Genomic DNA, 19553 nt, shown 5'->3' on the forward strand with positions numbered 1-19553 from the left:
CCATATGGTCCTGCCTCAGCGCAGGGGTCTGTATGTGACGTCTCAAGGTCCCTTCCAGCCCTGATTCTATGAGACTCAGCCCCCTTCCAGCTCCCAGTCAGGAATAGTCCTGGCTCCCAGCCCCCTGCTCTGACCACTGGACCCCACTCCCCTCCCAGAGCCAGGGATAGAACCCAGGAGTCCTGCCTCCCTGCCCCCCTGCTCTAACCCCTGGACCCCACTGCCCACCCAGAGATGGGATAGAACCCAGGAGTCCTGCCTCCCTGCCCCCCTACTCTAACAGCTGGACCCCACTGCCCGCCCAGAGATGGGATAGAACCCAGGAGTCCTGGCTCCCAGGACCCCCCCGCCCACTAGACCCCCAGCCCATGCTCATGGCTCGCCCGCTGTCTCCTGCAGAACTCGGAGCTGCTGGCCCGCGTGAAGTCCCTGGAGCGCTGCGAGTGCCGGAGGCCGGCGTGCGTGTGGGAGGGGACGCGGCACGAGGACGGAGCCACCTGGGACAAGGACGCCTGCACCACCTGCATCTGCCTGCAGGGGGAGGTGCGGTGCTCGGCGCGCCAGGACCGGCCCCAGTGCCTCGGTGAGCAGGGGCCCGGGGCCCTGGCTCCTGTAGGGGGCGCTGTGCCATTCAGCCATTACGGCCATGCCTAGGGCTGGCCTGGCTGCCGGTGCTCCGGGGGCATCATGCCCAGCCTGCCCTGTGCTGCACGGGGCAGGGCTGGGTGCAGCTGTGCCATGCGCTGAGCTCTCACCCCAGCGCCTGGCTGGCACCGATCTTTGCCCCTCTGCCGCCGTCGGGGCAGCTCAGCCGTCTGCGGCTCTCATCCCTCTGCCTGAGCGACTGCCGCGAGGGTAACAGCTCTAGTACTGCTGGTGGGGGGAGTCCCCTTCAGCGCCAGCAGGCATGGGGCTGCCCGGGGCAGGTCATACAGGGAGGAGGGCGCGGGGCTGCCCGGGGTGGGTCACACGGGGAGATGGGTGCGGGGCTGCCTGGGGCGGGGCACATGGGGAGGAGGGCGCGGGGCTGCCCGGGGCGGGTCACACGGGGAGATGGGCGCGGGGCTGCCCGGGGCGGGGCACATGGGGAGGAGGGCGCGGGGCTGCCCGGGGCGGGGCACATGGGGAGGAGGGCGCGGGGCTGCCCGGGGTGGGGCACACGGGGAGATGGGCGCGGGGCTGCCCGGGGCGGGGCACATGGGGAGGTGGCCAGGCCCAGAGCTCTGACCCAATGCCGCAGGGAGGGGCACTGGGCTGGCCCGTGGGTGCTGCCATGTCCCTGTGGGTGGTGTGAACGGTCTGGTTGTGTTTTAGAGCCCTGTGCCCCCAGCCTGTGTTCAAACGGGGGCTGTGCCAGGCCTTGAGCACTGAGCCCTCTGGATTCCTCTGCCAGTGCCTGGACCAAGGGCACTTCATCCGCACGTACCCCCCAGCGGGCCCACAGCCTGTGGGCGTGTCCTGAGAGCTCCCAGGCGTCGCCCTGCTCTGGGCTCCCAGCAGCTTGCCCCGTGCCTCACCCCTCCCGGCCCGCGCTGCCCTCTGCCAGCCTGGAACCAGATGGCGTTTGGGGAGGGTGAGCTCGCCTCGGCCGTGCCGCTGGATGGGAATGAGGGTTGTGTGCGTGCCTACGTGTCTTCTCTCGGCGTCCTGCGGGCCAGTTCCCTGCCCCCGGGCGCAGGGCTGGGGGCTGCATTCCTACCGCCCCAGGCAGGGGGTCCTGACGTGGGGGTGGGGAGATTTGGGGCAGTGGGTTTCAGCCGGGGCAGCGCGGTGCAGTCGGCAGAGGGAGCAGCCGTGGCTGGGGCCTGCGCATCTCCCGTCTCTGGCTCCGTGCCCCCCCTGCCCCGGCTGCCCAGTTCACCCACCACCTCCAGCTGCCCCAGGGCGTCTCCAACACCAGCAGGCGCCCGGCGGGTCAGAAGAGCTGTGGGGCGGTGTCCCGGCGTCCCCGGGCGATGCTCTGGGACTGCTCCCGACGAAGCCAGGCAGGACTCCGGGGGAGCCTCCTCTCCGGGAGCAGCCTGTCTGCAGGACACACAGCTCACCCGGCTCCACCTTCCTGGGTCTGACCTCGGAGCATTCAGCATCCTCTCCCCTCCGTGCGCTTCCCCCAGCGAGCCTGCCCAGGCGGGGTCCTGGGGAAGCCAGAGGGTCCTGCCCCCCGACTCCACAGTCAGACGGGACTCTCAGCCAGCCAGTAACACAGAAGGTTTATTTGATGACAGGAACATGGTCTAACACAGAGCTTGTAGGTGCAGAGAACAGGACCCCTCAGCTGGGTCCATTTTGGGGGACAGTGAGCCAGAGAACCACGTCTGTACTTCACTCCTCGTCCCCAGCCAGCCCCAAACTGAAACTCTCTCCAGCCCCTCCTCCTCTGGGCTTTGTCCCTTTCCCGGGCCAGGAGGTCACCTGATTCCTTTGTTCTCCAAACTTTTAGCTCTCACCTTGCAGGGGGGAAGGCCCAGGCCATCAGTTGCCAGGAAACAGGGTGTCGGCCATTCTCTGTGTCCAGACCAGACCCCTGCACACACCTGCCCTCTAGGGCTCTGCAAAGATCCTACACCCTTATCCCACCACCTAGATACTTAAGACTGCATAGGGAAACTGAGGCATCCCCACAATATTCAGAGGAAACATTAAGAACAGTCCCGCTTCATCACAGGGGGTTGCCGAGGGCTGCTGTGCCCACAGGCTGGAGGTCACGGTTTGAACCCTGCCCCGGTGAGCCCAGCTGGGGCTAGGGAGCTCCTGGGGACTACAGGTCCCAGCATGCATTGGTGCCCCATGCCCTGAGCATGGATGGCTAGCACACCGGTGCATGCAGGGAGCTGGAGTCTCCCTTGGCTGCAGCTCGGCACCTGCCCCGCTCATTCCCCTGGCTGGCTGTGGGATGGGGCCCTTGCAGGGCTCTGGGCAGGGGCGGGGGATCTCCCACCTACCATGCTAATGCTCTGCCCGTGTCCCTCCCAGGCTGCAGCTACGCGGGCAGCTCTACAGCAACGGGGACACCTTCGCCAGGGATGTCTGCACCACCTGCCGCTGCCAGGTGAGCGCCCGCAGCCCTGCCAGGCCCCAGACATGGGCACTGGAGGGGCTGGGCAAATGGACATTAGGGGGGCGGGCACATGGGCACTAGGGGGGCAGGCACATGGGCATGGGCACCGGGGGGGGCCTGGACACAGACACGGGCACTGGGGGGCTGGGCACACGGGCACCAGGGGGGACTGGGACACACAGACATGGGCACCGGAGGGGCTGGGCACATGGACACAGGCACTGGGGGGCTGGACACATGGACACAGGCACTGGGAGGTGGGTTGGACACATGGACCCAGGCACTTTGGGGGCTGACACACAGACGTGGGCTTTGAAGGGAGTTTGGGTGCAGGAGGGGGCTCAGGGCTGGGGCAGGGGGTTGGGGGGCAGGGGGAAAAGCGGGGGGCGCTGTGCTGGGGGGAGCAGGACAGGGGCTTAGTAGGGGACACTCTCCCTGGCAGTCGGGAAGTGTCTCTCAGGGGCCTGGCCCCCGTGTGTTCCCAGCACTGTTTTGCAGAGCTGGGGATGGACCCCGGAGTCTGGGCCGGCGCTACGTCCAGGAGAGTGACCCTGCCTCCTTCGCTGCCCCTCTTCAGCTCCTGTGGGGCCCGATTTTTCGTCCCATCCTGCCCTTGGCACCAGCTGGTCGGGGGCTGCTGCCCTTTGCCCCAGAGGCGGCTGCATTTCAGTGCTGGGGTGGGACCCCTGTGGGGACACAAAGTGCCCTGGGGAAATGCTAGAGAGGAAGGAGGCTAATGTGGGTGAAGGGGATCCCAGGCTGAGCCTGCGTGCTTTGGGGTTCAGGGTGCCAGGTGGTCAGCTCTAACCCGCCAGAGCCCACTCCCCTCCCAGGGCTGGGATAGAACCCAGGAGTCCTGGCTCCCAGCCCCGCCTGCTCTAACCCGCCAGATCCCACTCCCCTCCCAGGGCTGGGATAGAACCCAGGAGTCCTGGCTCCCAGCCCCGCCTGCTCTAACCCGCCTGCCAGCACCCGCTCCCCTCGCAGGGAAGTGCTGTCCTGAGTGCGCGGGCTGTCTGTACAGCGGGCACCGGCTGAGGGACGGGCAGAGCTACCAGGAGGGGCCCTGCAGCACCTGCACCTGCAGGGTGAGTCCTGGGCACCAGGAGGGGAAGGGGGGCAAGCGGTCCCACTGCCTGAGGTTCAAACCCAGGACCACTGCCCCCGGCTCAGGGCTGGGCTAGCAGGGGCTGCAGGTCAGGATTGAGGGGCACCGGCAGAGCTCAGGGGGTGGGGGGATCCCAGGGCTGGGCCGGCAGGGGGCTGCAGGTCAGGGCTGAATAGCAGGGCACAGTAGATTTGGGGAGTTGGGGGTGCCAGTCGCTGGGGCATGGGCGCCTTGTACCCGGGGAGAGGGACTCACAGGGCGCAGCGCCCCCCACTGGCCATACGGGGCTGATCCTGCAGTCTGGCTGCCCCTGCCAGCTGTATTTGCTCCCTGCCAGGCTGGGACCATGCGGTGCCAGGAGACCGTGTGCCCGGAGCTCTCCTGCCTGGAGCGCGAGACCCCGCCTGGGCAGTGCTGCCCCACCTGTCGGCCAGGTGAGGCGCTGCTGGGGCGGGCACACGGGTCAGGCTGGCTCTGGGGTGCCCCTGCTCCCACGCCTTGGCAGAGGCCCAGTGGTGCGTCCCAAGACCTGCTGTGTCTGCAGGGGAGGGGAGGCAGTGGGCATGGACCCTGGGGTATGCTGTCCTGCCAGGCTGCGTGGGGCGGTGCTGGAGGAGTGCAGCCAGCTCTGGGGGGGACCGTGACGGTGGGAACGGTCTTTGTTAAAACTAACAATGGGCATTTGTCACGTGGCTGCCAGAGCCGGGCACAGGGCAGCACAACCGGGGCACCCGAGCCCAGGGCATCCAAATCCGGGGCAGCCCCTCAGATGCTAAAGGAGTTGGCGGATGTGATTGCAGAGCCATTGGCCATTATCTTTGAAAACTAATGGCGATCAGGGGAGGTCCTGGACGACTGGAAAAAGGCTAATGTAGGGCCCATCTTTAAAAAAGTGAAGGAGGAGGATCCAGGGAACTACAGGCCAGTCAGCCTCACCTCGGTCCCTGGAAAAATCATGGAGCAGGTCCTCAAGGAATCAATCCTGAAGGACTTAGAGGAGAGGAAAGTGATCAGGAACAGTTAGCATGGATTCACCAAGGGCAAGTCATGCCTGACTAATCTAATTGCCTTCTATGACGAGATAACTGGCTCTGTGGATGAAGGGAAAGCGGTGGACGTGTTGTTCCTTGACTTTCGCAAAGCTTTTGACACGGTCTCCCACAGTATTCTTGCCAGCAAGTTAAAGAAGTATGGGTTGGATGAATGGACTATAAGGTGGATAGAAAGTTGGCTAGATTGTCGGGCTCAACGGGTGGTGATCAATGGCTCCATGTCTAGTTGGCAGCCGGTATCAAGTGGAGTGCCCCAAGGGTCAGTCCTGGGGCCGGTTTTGTTCAATATCTTCATAAATGATCTGGAGGATGGTGTGGATTGCACCCTCAGCAAGTTTGCAGATGACACTAAACTGGGAGGAGAGGTAGATACGCTGGAGGGTAGGGATAGGATACAGAGGGACCTAGACAAATTGGAGGATTGGGCCAAAAGAAATCTGATGAGGTTCAACAAGGACAAGTGCAGAGTCCTGCACTTAGGACGGAAGAATCCCATGTACCGCTACAGACTAGGGACCGAATGGCTAGGCAGCAGCTCTGCAGAAAAGGACCTAGGGGTTACAGTGGACGAGAAGCTGGATATGAGTCAGCAGTGTGCCCTTGTTGCCAAGAAGGCCAATGGCATTTTGGGATGTATAAGTAGGGGCATTGCCAGCAGATTGAGGGACGTGATCGTTCCCCTCTATTCGACACTGGTGAGGCCTCATCTGGAGTACTGTGTCCAGTTTTGGGCCCCACACTACAGGAAGGATGTGAAAAAATTGGAAAGCGTCCAGCGGGAGGGCAACAAAAATGATTAGGGGACTGGAACACATGACTTATGAGGGGAGGCTGAGGGAACTGGGATTGTTTAGTCTGCAGAAGAGAAGAATGAGGGGGGATTTGATAGCTGCTTTCAACTACCTGAAAGGGGGTTCCAAAGAGGATGGCTCTAGACTGTTCTCAGTGGTAGAAGAGGACAGGACAAGGAGTAATGGTCTCAAGTTGCAGTGGGGGAGGTTTAGGTTGGATATTAGGAAAAACTTTTTCACTAGGAGGGTGGTGAAGCACTGGAATGTGTTACCTAGGGAGGTGGTGGAATCTGCCTCCCTAGAAGTTTTTAAGGTCAGGCTTGACAAAGCCTTGGCTGGGATGATTTAGTTGGGGATGGGTCCTGCTTTGAGCAGGGGGTTGGACTAGATGACCTCCTGAGGTCCCTTCCAATCCTGAGATTCTTTGATTCTATGGATTCGGGCCAGGAACTTGGATCCAGGACCCCAGGAGCTACGTCTCAGGGACTGCAGAGGAGCTGACATTAAAAGGGGAGAGCCCCCTGCTGAGACCCCACCCTGCTCCGCCCAGCACAACAACCCCCGTTGAGCTCCTGCCCCACTCCCCCCAGCGCAGCGCCCCCTGCCCCACTCACCCCCCAGCGCAGCGCCCGCTGCTGAGCCCCTGGCTCCCTGCAGCCCGGGGGGAAGGGGGGATGTCCGTGTGACCCGACCGCTCTCCTGTGCCCAGGCTGTGAGTACGACGGGCAAAGGTACCAGGACGGAGACGTCTTCCTGGCCACATCCAACCCCTGCATGAACTGCTCTTGCCTGGTGAGACCTGAACTCCAGGGGCAGGGGTTTGTCCAGGGCCCCCACAGAGCAAACCGGGGGGGGCCAGGGCGGGGGTCACAAGGGCTGTGGGTCAGGACTGAGGGGCACCAGCAGAGCTGGGCGAGGGGAGCCTGGGGCAGGGCTAATGGGGCTGCGGGTTGGGAGTGAGAGGCACTGGCAGAGCTGGGGTCCCCAGGATTTGGGCTCCCCCAGCTCCAGAACAGCCCCTTGGAGGGGCCCCTCTGTGGGCCAGACCCCCAGGGGGTCCCACTCTCCCATCAGGGCGGCCATGTGGCCTTGCCACCCCATATCCTGATCCTCTGGGGCTGCAGCGCCAGGCACCGTCCGGGCCACAGCGACCCCCGGGGTCGGGCTCTGCGTCTCTGGCATTCTTAGCCCCCAAGAGAGTCCCCCTCCCCCGCTCCACGTCCCTGGGGTGCTGGGTCTGTAGGGCCAGGATCCCCCCAGGGGACGGGATGGGGACGGGATCCCCCCAGGGGATGGGACGGGATCGGGATCTCCCCCAGGGGACAGGGTGGGGTCAGGACCCCCCCAGGGGACGGGATCAGGACGGGACCCCCCCAGGGGATGGGTTGGGGCAGGAACCCCTGGGAACCCCCAGGGGCTGGGACCCCCCCAGGGGACGGGGTGGGGTCGGACACCGGCTGCGTCTCTCCTGCCCAGGATGGGAATGTCCAGTGCCTCCGACTCGTCTGCCCGCAGCTCCACTGCGCCACCCAGGAGGAGCTGCCCGGGGCCTGCTGCCCCCACTGCCAGGGTGAGCCTGGGGGGGCACTGCTGGGTGAGTGGAGGGAGGGGAGGAAGGGGACAATGTGGGGGAAGAGGGGTGCTGGGGGGGGGCAGGATCAGGCCCTTTTAACAGGAGACAAGTACCTTCCACTGCAGGAGACGTCCCAGCCCTGCCGGTGCCCCTCACTCCCGACCCGCAGACCCCTGGTATCCCCATCCTGGGCTCCCCCCGCCCCCCGCAGCCCTGCCAGTGCCCCTCATTCCCAACCCGCAGACCCCTGGTATCCCCACCCTGGGCTCCCCCCGCAGCCCTGCCGGTGCCCCTCACTCCCGACCCGCAACCCCCTGCTATCCCCATCCTGGGCTCCCCCCCACCCTCACAGCCCTGCCGGTGCCCCTCACTCCCGACCCCCAGCCCCCTGCTATCCCCATCCTGGGCTCCTCCTCCCCCCCCCCCCCGCAGCCCTGCCGGTGCCCCTCACTCCCGACCCGCAACCCCCTGCTATCCCCATCCTGGGCTCCCCCCCACCCTCACAGCCCTGCCGGTGCCCCTCACTCCCGACCCCCAGCCCCCTGCTATCCCCATCCTGGGCTCCTCCTCCCCCCCCCGCCCCCCGCAGCCCTGCTGGTGCTCCTCACTCCCGACCCGCAACCCCCTGGTGTCCCCATCCTGGGCTCCCCCCCACCCTCACAGCCCTGCCGGTGCCCCTCACTCCCGACCCCCAGCCCCCTGCTATCCCCATCCTGGGCTCCTCCTCCCCCCCCCCGCCCCCCGCAGCCCTGCTGGTGCTCCTCACTCCCGACCCGCAGCCCCCTGGTGTCCCCATCCTGGGCTCCCCCACCCACCGCAGCCCTGCCGGTGCCCCTCACTCCTAACCCACAGCACCCTGCTATCCCCATCCTGGGCACCCCCCCCACAGCCCTGCTGGTGCCCTCACTCCTGACCCACAGCCCCCTGGTATCCCCATCCTGGGCTCCTCCCGCCCCCGCAGCCCTGCCAGTGCCCCTCACTCCCGACCCACAGCCCCCTGCAATCCCCATCCTGGGCTCCCCCCCGCGCCCCGCAGCCCTGCCGGTGCCCCTCACTCCCGACCTGCAGCCCCCGATATCCCCATCCTGGGCTCTCCCCTCCCCCCCCCAGCCCTGCCGGTGCCCCTCACTCCCGACCTGCAGCCCCGCTCTCCCTGCCCCCGCTAGCCATGGCCTGGGCTCAGTGATGGCCGGGGGCCCGGTTGATGCCGGTTCTCTCCCACCCAGGCTGTGTGGACGGAGCCGCCCAGCGGGCGCACGGTGAGGAGTGGGCGCCGCGCGCAGACCCCTGCCAGAGCTGCCGCTGCTTGGTAAGGCCACCCCCCCCCCGTGTCGCTGGGCAGGGCCTGGGGGCCCCCATCCCCACTGGCCCCAGGCCTGAGGGCGCCCCCTGCTGGCGCTCCCCGCTGCCCAGGGCAGAGCTCTATTCCCAGGCTCCGCCCCAGCCCAGCCCAGGCTCCGCCCCTCCCGTTATTTGGCTGGACCCTTTCCAGGGGGGCCCTGGGTCTGTCTGGGGGTCTGGGTGGGGCGGGAACGCCCTGGGCTGGGAGCTGCTGGCCTGTGAGTGGCCCCCGGAAGCCCTGACATCTCTGGCTTCAAGACTAAGCTCGATAAGTTTGTGGAGGGGGTACGATGGGCAAGTCACTGATCTTCGAGTACTCGCGGTAGAAGTGCCCAGTGGCCTGTGGTGGGGTGTCAGATGGGGTGGGATCTGGGTTACCACGGCGAATCCTTTCCTGGGGGTCTGGCTGGGGAGTCTTGCCCACGTGCTCAGGGATCAGCTGATGGGGTCGGGAAGGCATTTTCCTCCAGGGCAGACTGGCAGCGGCCCTGGGGGTTTTCGCCTCCCCCTGCAGCGTGGGGCGCGGGATTCTCTGCACCCCGAAGTCTTTAAACCACGAGTTGAGGACCAGGACAGCTCAGACGTGGGTCCGGGGTTTGTGACAGGAGGGGTCGGGTGAGGTTCTGTGGCCTGCGATGTGCAGGAGGTCGGACGAGACGATCCTAATGGTCCCTTAAAATCTGTGAGTCTATGACCCCCCCCGCCCCCCCACCCCACAGGAGGGCCGCGCCGTGTGCAGGAAGAGGCAGTGTGCCAGGCTGTGCCGCCACCCTGCCAGCCCCCGGCCGGGCACCTGCTGCCCCGTCTGCGACGGTGAGCGAGGGGCTTCTTGCAGGGGGCGGGGGCTGTGCTCCCTGGGGCTGTGGGGGGCGGGGTCGATGGGGAAGTGGGTCTGTCCCACGGGGCCGCTGGGGGGCTGGGCCCCCCCCTCATTGCTGGATGGCTGGTCTTATTGGGCCCAGGCCAGGTAATGCCAGGGTCAGTGCCCCCCTCCCAGCCCTGGGGCGTGGGCTCCGTGGTCCCTGCATGGGGGCCTGCCGGTGAGGGGCCCAGCTGGTGCCAGGTGGGGCGGGGGGTGAGGTGGGCACTGGGCTGAGGCCCAGAAAACTTGTTGCATACCCTGGCTGTGGGGCCGGCCCAGTGCCCTCGGGAGGAGGCCCCCTGGGTGCCCGTCCCACCCTGCCAGGCGGGTGGTGCTGGGCTGGGGGCTGCGGCTGTGTCCGGGGGGTGGGAAACTGGGGGGGGGCACGCCCTCAGGATGCATCGCCCTCTCTCCCTGCAGGCTGCTCGTGGGATGGCCGGGAGTTTGCCAGTGTGGAGCCGGTGCCCAGCGGGGAGCCCTGCACCCAGTGTGCCTGCTCGGTGCGTGATCCGGACGGGGGCAGCCTGGCACTGCCCATCTGCACACCAGAGGGGCTGGGCCTGCCTCCCCCGGGCATCCCTGGGGAGGGGCTGGCCGGTGTCCCGGCGTCCCCGGGCGATGCTCTGGAGCTCCTCCCTACGACCCAGCCAGGACTCTGGGGGAGCCTCCTCTCAGGGAGCAGCCTGTCTGCAGGGCAAGAAGCTTCCCCAGCTTCCCCCTTCCTGGGTCTGACCCCGGGGCATTCAGCCTCCTCTGCCCCTCCGTGCGCTTCCCGCAGCGAGTCCGGGCCCCGGGGGCAGCCAGAGGGCCATGCCCCCAACCCCTCAGTCAGCCGGGTTATTAGTCGACGGGAACACGGCGCAGGGCAAAGCCAGGGCTCTGGTCCTCCCCCTGTGCCCCAAGCCAGCCGAGACTCACTCGCTTCCAGCTGCCCGGCCCCTGCCCTGCTCGTTGCTCCTCCTCCGGCCTTTGTCTCGCTTCCCGGGCCAAGAGTCCCCTGGTCCCAGCCCCCTCCCGGGTCTCCGGTTAGGAAGGGGCGGCCAGAGCATCCCTGCAGGCAGCTGGAGCAACCCCGCAAAGGTCACACACCCTTATTCCCACCACCTAGACATTGGTGCGACACACGGGGAAACTGAGGCACACACAACATTCATGCAAAACAGTAAGACTCACATACAACATAACAATGGAAAATCCCCACTTCGTACATCGGGGGCCCCAGAGGGCTGGGGGCCCCCGCTGCTCTGTTGGGTGGGGGGCTGGGCCGGGGCTGGCAGGGGCTCCTGGGTGGCAGGGCTGGGCGGGTCTCAAGGCAGCATATGGGGCTGGGCCCTGGGGCTCCCCCAGACCAGGGCGGGTGCGGGGGCAGGCTGGGGCAGCGACTGCTAAAGTGGGGGGCACCTGTGTCGTGCAGAGAGGGAATGTGTTGTGCAAACCCACCGCCTGCCCGCCTGCCCCTGCCTGGAGCCCGTCCTGAGACCTGGCGAGTGCTGCCCGCGGTGAGTGGGGCTGGGGGAGGGGCGCTGCCCATGGTGAGGGGGGGCTGGGGGGGGCGCTGCCCGCAGTGAGTGAGGCTGGGGGAGGGGCGCTGCCCATGGTGAGGGGGGGCTGGGGGGGGCGCTGCCCGCAGTGAGTGGGGCTGGGGGGAGGCGCTGCCCACGGTGAGGGGGGCTGGGGGGGGCGCTGCCCGCGGTGAGTGGGGCTGGGGGAGGGGCGCTGCCCACGGTGAATGGGGCTGGGGGAGGGGCGCTGCCCGCGGTGAGTGGGGCTGGGGGGGGGCACTGCTCACGGTGACTGGGGCCGGGGCTGGTAAGGGGGGACACTGCTTGGAGCGAATGGGGGGCCGGGGCAGGTAGCCAGGGGGAGGGGAGGGCTCGGGGAGTTCAGGGGGCCTGTTTGCAGTGGGGGGTTGGGGGCGCCTGTGGCGTCGCTGCCCCACGGCCGCGATGCCAGGGGCCGGGTGCCCTGGCTGCACCGCCACCGCCCGCCTCGCCCTAGGTGCCAGGACTGCCTCTACGATGCCCAGCCCTTGCCGGACGGCGCCACCTTCACCCCCCGCAGGAGCCCTGCTTGAGCTGCCGCTGCCAGGTGAGCCGGGCACAGGGGCAGGTGCCCGTGGGGTTAGCACCTCCAGGAGCCCTCTCCATGGGCCATCGCAGATGGCACAGCCCCTGCCCAAGGGATGCCAGTGCCCCGGGTGGGCCGCGTGGCAGCCTCACCGCGGGCGCCCCCGTGCTCCTGCCCCGCTCTCCCCATGCATGCTGCAGAGCACCCAGAGGCCTGGCAGTGCCAGGCCTGCCCTGGGCAGGGCCGGAAGCTGGCGGGGCACCAAGGCACTGGCTGTGGGGGGGCCGGGGCACGGGCTGCGGGGGGGCCGGGCGGCTGGGCATGGGGCTGTGCCATGCTGTTGGAGGCTCTGTGCCAGCGGATGGGAGTAGGGGCCCCTCTCCAATGCCCGGCTGTGCTCTGGCTCGTGCCCGCAGGCCGGGGAGGTGTCGTGTGAGCGCCTGGAGAAGAGCTGCCCACCCGTGCCCTGCAGCCACCCTGGCACTGCCCAGGGCCAGTGCTGCCCAGCCTGCCATGGTGAGTAGCTGGCGGGGCGAGGGGAGGACGGCGGGGGGGGAGGGACCAGCAAGGGGCCTCCGGAGCTGCTGGCCCCACAGAGAGCCCCTAGCCCTGGCAGCAGGGCATGGGGGCGGGAGGGTGCCCCCAGGGCCTCCAGCAGAGCCAGCTCCTCCCCCGCATCCCCCGGCAGAGGGCCTGGCCCCAGGGGGCACAAGAACCCCCCAGGTTAAAGGGCTGGGCCGGCCTCCAGCGTTGCCCAAGCAGGTCTGGGCGTCCCTCCTGCTGGGTTCTGGGCAGGGCTGGCGCTTCCCTGTGCCCGTCCCGCTCGGCTGCGCTGGGAGGGGGCCCACGGGGCCCGACCCATCCAGACCCCCGCCAGACCCACCCGGGCCACTGGGCGGTCAGAGCCAGGACTCTGAGCAGGTGGGGGGAGTCTGAGGAGCTGGGGTCTCTGAAAGGGGGGGCTGTCTTTGGGGTCTCTGAGCAGGGTGGGGGGCGGTAGAGGCTCTCTGGGGGCGCTGGGCTCTCTGAGCTGGCCTGGGGTTTCCGGGGGGTTCAGCTGGCGGCTGGGGCTGGCAGGCTGCCCCCCGTGGGGGGCTGTTCACCCGTCTCTCTCCGCGGGCAGCGTGTGAGTACGAGGGGCGCCCCTACCGGGACGGAGAGACCTTCACACCCCGGGCCGCGGGCCCTGCGTGCAGTGCACCTGCTCGGTGAGTGACCCGGGGGACTCCTGGGACAGTCACACGTGGTTTGGGGGGGTTGGGGGGCTCACCTCCACGTAACCAGCCCTTCCCTGTGCCCAGGGGTGCCCAGCCACGCGGGCACAGGGAGCAGGGGACGTGGGTCCCTGGCACCGAGCTAGGGCAGAGCAACGGAGGCCTGGGGGGTTGCTGGGCTGGGGCGGGCAGCACGGGGGCAGGGGCAGCCCCGCCGAGGGGGTGCCATGGCTGGGCTGTGTGGGGACACCGGCGCGCCCAGGTCTGTGCCCGCCCACCACTGACACCGGCTCTCTCGCGCAGGCTGGGCACGTGCAGTGCCAGGAAGAGACGTGCCCCCCCATGTCCTGCGCCCAGCCCGTCCGGGACCCCCAGCGCTGCTGCCCCCTCTGCAAAGGTTGAGTAACGCCCGGTTCTGGGCCAGCCCCGGCCCGACGGCGCCCGCGTGCAGCACCGCTGCCCCCTGCGCGGGCCGGGGACATCGCCGGGGCGGGGCGCTGGGTGCTGCTGGCCCGTGGGCATTGACTGGGCTCGCCAGCCCTGGGGCAGCCCCTGGCCTGGCGGGGAAGGCTCCTCGCTCCCTGAGAACAGACCCGCCCCACACCTGAGAGCAGGGCCCGGAGCTGGGGGCTGGGAGGGCAGGGCCCCGGGGGGGGGGGAGGAGCCTGGGGGGGCCAAAAAGATAGGGTCCTGGTGGGGGGCTGGGAGGGCTGCGAGGAGCTGGGGGGCTGGGAGGGCCCAGGGGAAGGAGGAGTGAGCCGTCTGGGGGTCCCCGGGGGCTGTGGCAGGGAGGCCCCCCCCCTCACGGCCTGCATCCCCCAGTGTGTGTGCTGGCCGACGAGGAGTTCGAGGAGGGGGCGCAGTGGAAGCCGGACGGGGACCCCTGCACCACCTGCACCTGCCTCGCCGGAGAGCCCGTCTGCGGGGCCCTGCCGTGCCCGCCCCTCGCCTGCCAGCACCCCGCCCGGCTGAGCGGTGAGTGCCCCTCCCCCCCTGACCCCCCCCACCACACTGCCCCCTGCTCCCGCCCCTCGCCTGCCAGCACCCCGCCCGGCTGAGTGGTGAGTGCCCCTCCCCCCCTGACCCCCCCCACCACACTGCCCCCTGCTCCCGCCCCTCGCCTGCCAGCACCCCGCCCGGCCGAGCGGTGAGTGCCCCTCCCCCCCTGACCCCCCCCACCACACTGCCCCCTGCTCCCGCCCCTCGCCTGCCAGCACCCCGCCCGGCTGAGCGGTGAGTGCCCCTCCCCCCCGACCCCCCCCCACCACACTGCCCCCTGCTCCCGCCCCTCGCCTGCCAGCACCCCGCCCTGCTGAGTGGTGAGTGCCCTTTGCCCTTCCCCCCACTGACCCCCCCCACCACACTGCCCCCTGCTCCTGCCCCTCGCCTGCCAGCACCCCGCCCGGCTGAGCGGTGAGTGCCCCTCCCCCCACTGACCCCCCCCCACCACACTGCCCCCTGCTCCCGCCCCTCGCCTGCCAGCACCCCGCCCTGCTGAGTGGTGAGTGCCCTTTGCCCTTCCCCCCACTGACCCCCCCCCACTGCCCCCATCCCTCACTTCCCCCCACTCCACCCAGCTCAATTGTGGGTGCCCACCTGGCCCCACCCCTTCCGTTTTGTGGTCCCCCCAATGCGGTGGTGGCTGCTCAGTGCCCAGTACAGTCCATGCCCCCCCCCCGGCCCTGGCTCCGCACCCCTGAGCTCCTGGGGTCTGCGTGGCACCGGGCCCATGGCAGACACCGGGCGCTGTGGGTCCATCCAGCGGGGGCAGCCCGTAGAGCCGGCCGGGCACCGGGAGTGACCCCTCAGTGCCTCCTGCTGGTCCAGGCCCCGCCTGCCCTGGGGCTGGGCCGTGGGGCGGGTGGCCACGGGCCGATCGGGGCGCCCCGCTGTGCTAACCCGCCCGCTCTCTCCTCGGCCAGGGGACTGCTGCCCGACCTGTGCCCAGTGCACCTACAACCAGCACCTCTACGCCAATGGGCAGGCCTTCGCCGACCCACACAGCCCCTGCCAGCGCTGCCAGTGCACGGTGAGGGGGCCGGCCCACGGGGCAGCGCGGCGGGCAGCCCACCGGGGCCTCTGTGCCCCCGGAGCAGCCCCTCCCCGCTGGGGGGCAGTGGGGACGCCCTCCCCAGTTGCCAGGGTTGTGGTGCCGGACCTCCCAGTCCTCTCTAGGGTGTGGGCACGGAGCCGGCCCTGGGTCCCGCCTGGGGCGCGGGCACAGACCCCCCCCAGTGCCGGGCTGATCCGCATGCCCCCATGGTGGGTTGCCCTGGGGCTCCCCCCAAGGGTACCTGTGCCTAGGGTACAGAGCCCAGCCGGGGGCTGGAACTAATGGGGCAGGGTCTGAGCCATGCTCAGCTTGGTGGTCCCATGGGGTGGGTCAGGAGAGGCTGGGAGCTCAAGCCCTGGGGGGATCCGGGGTCAGGGGCACAGCAGGCTGGGGGGCCCTACAGGGTGGGTTGGGGGGGGCTGGGAGCGCAGGCCCTGGGGGGATCCAGGGTCTGGGGCAGAACAGGGTGGGGGTGGGCCCGGAGGCCCCACGGGGTGGGTCGGGGGAGGCTCTCGGGAGCCGCTGGTGACCTGGCCCCCTGCCCGCAGGACGGGACCGTGCAGTGCTCGCCCGTCGCCTGCCCCCCGCCCAGCTGCCCCCACCCGGAGAGCCAGCCTGGCCAGTGCTGCCCCACGTGTCGGGGTGAGTGTGCCGCTGAGGGGCTGGGCACTCCTGGGTTCCCCACCCAGCTCTGCCGGTGAGGCCCTGCCCCAAACGGGGGTGATGGCGCTGAGCCCCCCGCCCCGCCTCCCCATACCCCCCCCAGGGGACTCGGCTGCCCCTTGCAGAGGCAGTGAGTGGCCCCCAGAGGGCACTGTGACCCCAGGGCACTGCCCTGGGGCAGACGTGCGATGCCCCCGATGCCCCCGTCCATCGCCGGACCGGCCAAGCGGACCTGGGGGGAGGGGCCTGGGGCTGGCGGCCCCCTCGGGGCTCCCTGGGGGCACGGGAGGCAGGGGCACCTCCGCAGGGGCTGCAAATGGGGTGGGCTGGGGTGAGGGAGCCAACCCTGGGGGGCTGGGCCTGAAGCCCCATCACACTGAGCAGCTGGCTGATCCCAGCCGGGGGGAGAGGGGGCACAGGGCAGGGCTAGGGGGCAGGACAGGTTGGGCTGGGGGGCAGGATGGGTGGGGCTGGGTGGGGCAGGGCAGGGGTGGCGGCAGGATGGGAGGGGGCACAGGGCAGGACTGGGGGGCAGGATGGGAGGGAGGGCGGGCATAGGGCGGGAGGCAGGACAGGGGGCAGGGCAGGGCTGAGGGGAGGATGGGAGGGGGCACTGGACGTGGTGGGGCAGGACGGGGGGGCAGGGCTGGGCTGGGAGCACAGGGGGCACAGGGCCGGGCTGGGGGCAGGACAGGAGGAGGGCATAGGGCTGGGGGGCAGGGCAGGGGCAGGGGGGCAAGATGGGAGGGGGGCACAGGGCGGGGCAGGGCAGGGTGGGCGCAGGGCCGGGCTGGGGGGCAGGACAGGGTGGGGGTTGGTGGTCACTGACATCTGCCCCCCCCCAGGCTGCAGCGTGGAGGGGGGCGCGGTGGAGGCGGGCGAGCGGTTCCCCAGCCCGCAGGACCCCTGCCAGCTGTGCGTCTGCACCAACGGGATCGTCAGCTGCTCGGCGCGGGACTGCCCTGGTGCCCTGTGCGCCCGCCCGCTGCCCGGCTCCTGCTGCCCGAATAACTGCAACGGTGACCCCCCGACCCCTGCCGGCGGGGGCCACGAGCCGGTCCCCCTCCCCCCTGCCCGTGCCCGGTCTCCCACTACCCCGACCCCTGCCCGCGGGGGCCACGAGCCGGTCCCCCTCCCCCCTGCCCGTGCCCGGTCTCCCACTACCCTGACCCCTGCCCGCGGGGGCCACGAGCTGGTCCCCCTCCCCCCTGCCCGTGCCCGGTCTCCCACTACCCCGACCCCTGCCCCCGGGGGCCACGAGCCGGTCCCCCTCCCCCCTGCCCGTGCCCGGTCTCCCACTACCCTGACCCCTGCCCGCGGGGGCCACGAGCCGGTCCCCCTCCCCCCTGCCCGTGCCCGGTCTCCCACTACCCCGACCCCTGCCCCCGGGGGCCACGAGCCGGTCCCCCTCCCCCCTGCCCGTGCCCGGTCTCCCACTACCCTGACCCCTGCCCGCGGGGGCCACAAGCCGGTCCCCCTCCCCCCTGCCCGTGCCCGGTCTCCCACTACCCCGACCCCTGCCCGCGGGGGCCACGAGCCGGTCCCCCTCCCCCCTGCCCGTGCCCGGTCTCCCACTACCCTGACCCCTGCTCGCAGGGGCCACGAGCCGGTCCCCCTCCCCCCTGCCCGTGCCCGGTCTCCCACTACCCCGACCCCTGCCCCCGGGGGCCACGAGCCGGTCCCCCTCCCCCCTGCCCGTGCCCGGTCTCCCACTACACCAACCCCTGCCCGCGGGGGCCCATGAGCTGGTCCCCCTCCCCCCTGCCCATGCCCGGTCTCCCACTACCCTGACCCCTGTCCGCGGGGGCCACAAGCCGGTCCCCCTCCCCCCTACCCGTGCCTGGTCTCCCACTACCCCGACCCCTGCCCGCGGGGACCACGAGCTGGTCCCCCTCCCCCCTGCCCATGCCCAGTCCCCCCGACCCCGACCCCCTGCCCGCGGGGGCCACGGGCCAGTCCCCCCGACCCCGATCCCCCGACCACGGGGGACCCCACCGGGCCAGTTTCCCCAGCCCCAGTGGACACGGCTCTGTCGGGGCTGGGGGCGGATCGGGCGCTGCTGCACTGGGCACAGACCCACTGGACGGGGCCTGGGCAGCTCCTCAGGGGCCCTCGCTGGGAGGATGGGGCAGACAGCATGCATTTTAGAGGCGGGGTTCCCTCCGTTAGCCCCCCCGTGTCCCCTCTTCGTCTGCCCTAGGCTGCAGCTACGGGGGGAAGGAGTACCCCAACGGCGCCGAGTTCCCGCACCCCACGGACCGCTGCAAGCAATGCCACTGCCTCGTAAGTGCCGGGGGGCGAGCGGGGCCCCTGGCCCGAGGGTGGTTCAGCGTGGCCCACCGGACGCCTGGGTCCCAGCCCGGGCTCTGCTGCTGCCTTGCGGGGGGAAGCTGGGCCGGTTGCGTCTCGTTAGCCCGTGGCAGGGGGACCGATCGTGCAGCCAGCGCCCCCGCCGGCCCCGCTCTGCCTGCTCCCCGCGTTACAAGTGAGGAAACTGAGGCACAGAGCAGGCAAGCACGGCAGAGCTGAGACTAGAGCCCAGGGCTCCAGTCCAATGGCTGAGCCACTGCCCCCAAGGGAGGGGCCCATTTAACCCCGTCCCGGCCACAGCGAGGGGCCGGGGCGTCGCAGTGGACGGTGGTTTTCACACTGTGCTGAGTGGGGGCTGGGTGGGGTTGAGGGCGGGGCTGGAGGGCAGAGGCCCGATGCTGGGGGCACAGTCTGGGGCGGGGGTCACGGGATGGGTGGGATGCTGTGCTGGGGCACAGGGTGGGGTGGGGGCTGGGAGGCAGGACTCCTGGGTTCTTTCCCCGGCAGTGCCTGGCTGGCTCTGACCTGCCTCTCCCCCCTGCAGAATGGCCACGTGCAGTGTCTGTCGCGGCGCTGCCCGCCCCTGCCCTGCGCGGAGCCCTTCCTGGTGCCCGGCGGGTGCTGCCCCCAGTGCCCAGGTAGGCCGGATCCGGGGGAGTGGTCTGGGGGGGTCACGGCCCCTTCGCAGCTGCCCCCCATCTGTCTGCGGGCGGGGGGCTGGGAGGCACCATGGGGCTGTTTGCTGGCAGGGCCGAGCTGAGCCCGGCCCATCTGGGCTCCCGGGAGGTGCCCCCCAGCACTGACCCCACGAGCAAAACCCTCTGCCGCCTTGAAACCCGCCCCTGCCATGGCCAAGGGCAGGGAGCGCCTGGGGGAGTCGGGCGCTCTGTCCCCGGCGCCCCCCCCAACCGCCCCTGTCTCCTCCCAGAGCCCCCGGCGGGCTGCCTCCTCGCGGGCGTCTCCTACCAGCCCACGCAGCAATTCTACGACCCCTCGGACGCCTGCCGCCTCTGCCTCTGTGCCAACGGGACCGTCACCTGCCAGCGCCAGCCTTGCGCCCCCGCCCTCTGCGCCCACCCCCTGCGGCGGGACTGCTGCCGCTCCTGTGACGGTACCCCCCGACCCCCTGAGCCCACACTGGGCTCTCCGGTCCCGCTGAGCCCCCCACTGGGCACCCCATGGGCCACACTGGGCCTCCCGGTCCCGCTGAGCCCCCCACTGGGCACCCCATGGGCCACACTGGGCCTCCCGGTCCCGCTGAGCCCGCCACTGGGCACCCCACGGGCCACACTGGGCCTCCCGGTCCCGCTGAGCCTGCCACTGGGCACCCCACGGGCCACACTGGGCCTCCCGGTCCCGCTGAGCCCGCCACTGGGCACCCCACGGGCCACACTGGGCCTCCCGGTCCCGCTGAGCCCCCCACTGGGCACCCCATGGGCCACACTGGGCCTCCCGGTCCCA

At 70.0% G+C, this 19553-nt stretch overlaps 1 protein-coding gene across 1 annotated transcript in view; it reads left to right on the forward strand.

Annotated features, from left to right (window-relative positions):
* Positions 1-573: 573 nt before the first annotated feature.
* Positions 574-19553, forward strand: part of KCP (kielin cysteine rich BMP regulator) — a 36495-nt gene continuing 17515 nt past the window's right edge. The window contains 19 exon segments of the mRNA XM_074942750.1: positions 574-583; positions 2974-3049; positions 4504-4600; positions 6719-6801; positions 8809-8891; positions 9643-9736; positions 10206-10285; positions 11200-11284; positions 11784-11873; positions 12269-12368; positions 12976-13017; positions 13020-13060; positions 13370-13463; positions 13889-14041; positions 14989-15095; positions 15668-15761; positions 16628-16801; positions 17983-18065; positions 18637-18730. Of these exon segments, the coding sequence (XP_074798851.1) occupies positions 4513-4600; positions 6719-6801; positions 8809-8891; positions 9643-9736; positions 10206-10285; positions 11200-11284; positions 11784-11873; positions 12269-12368; positions 12976-13017; positions 13020-13060; positions 13370-13463; positions 13889-14041; positions 14989-15095; positions 15668-15761; positions 16628-16801; positions 17983-18065; positions 18637-18730 (1585 nt within the window). The 5' untranslated portion in view covers positions 574-583; positions 2974-3049; positions 4504-4512.

This window comes from Natator depressus, chromosome 1, assembly GCF_965152275.1.
Source record: "Natator depressus isolate rNatDep1 chromosome 1, rNatDep2.hap1, whole genome shotgun sequence".
NCBI lineage: Eukaryota > Metazoa > Chordata > Testudines > Cheloniidae > Natator > Natator depressus.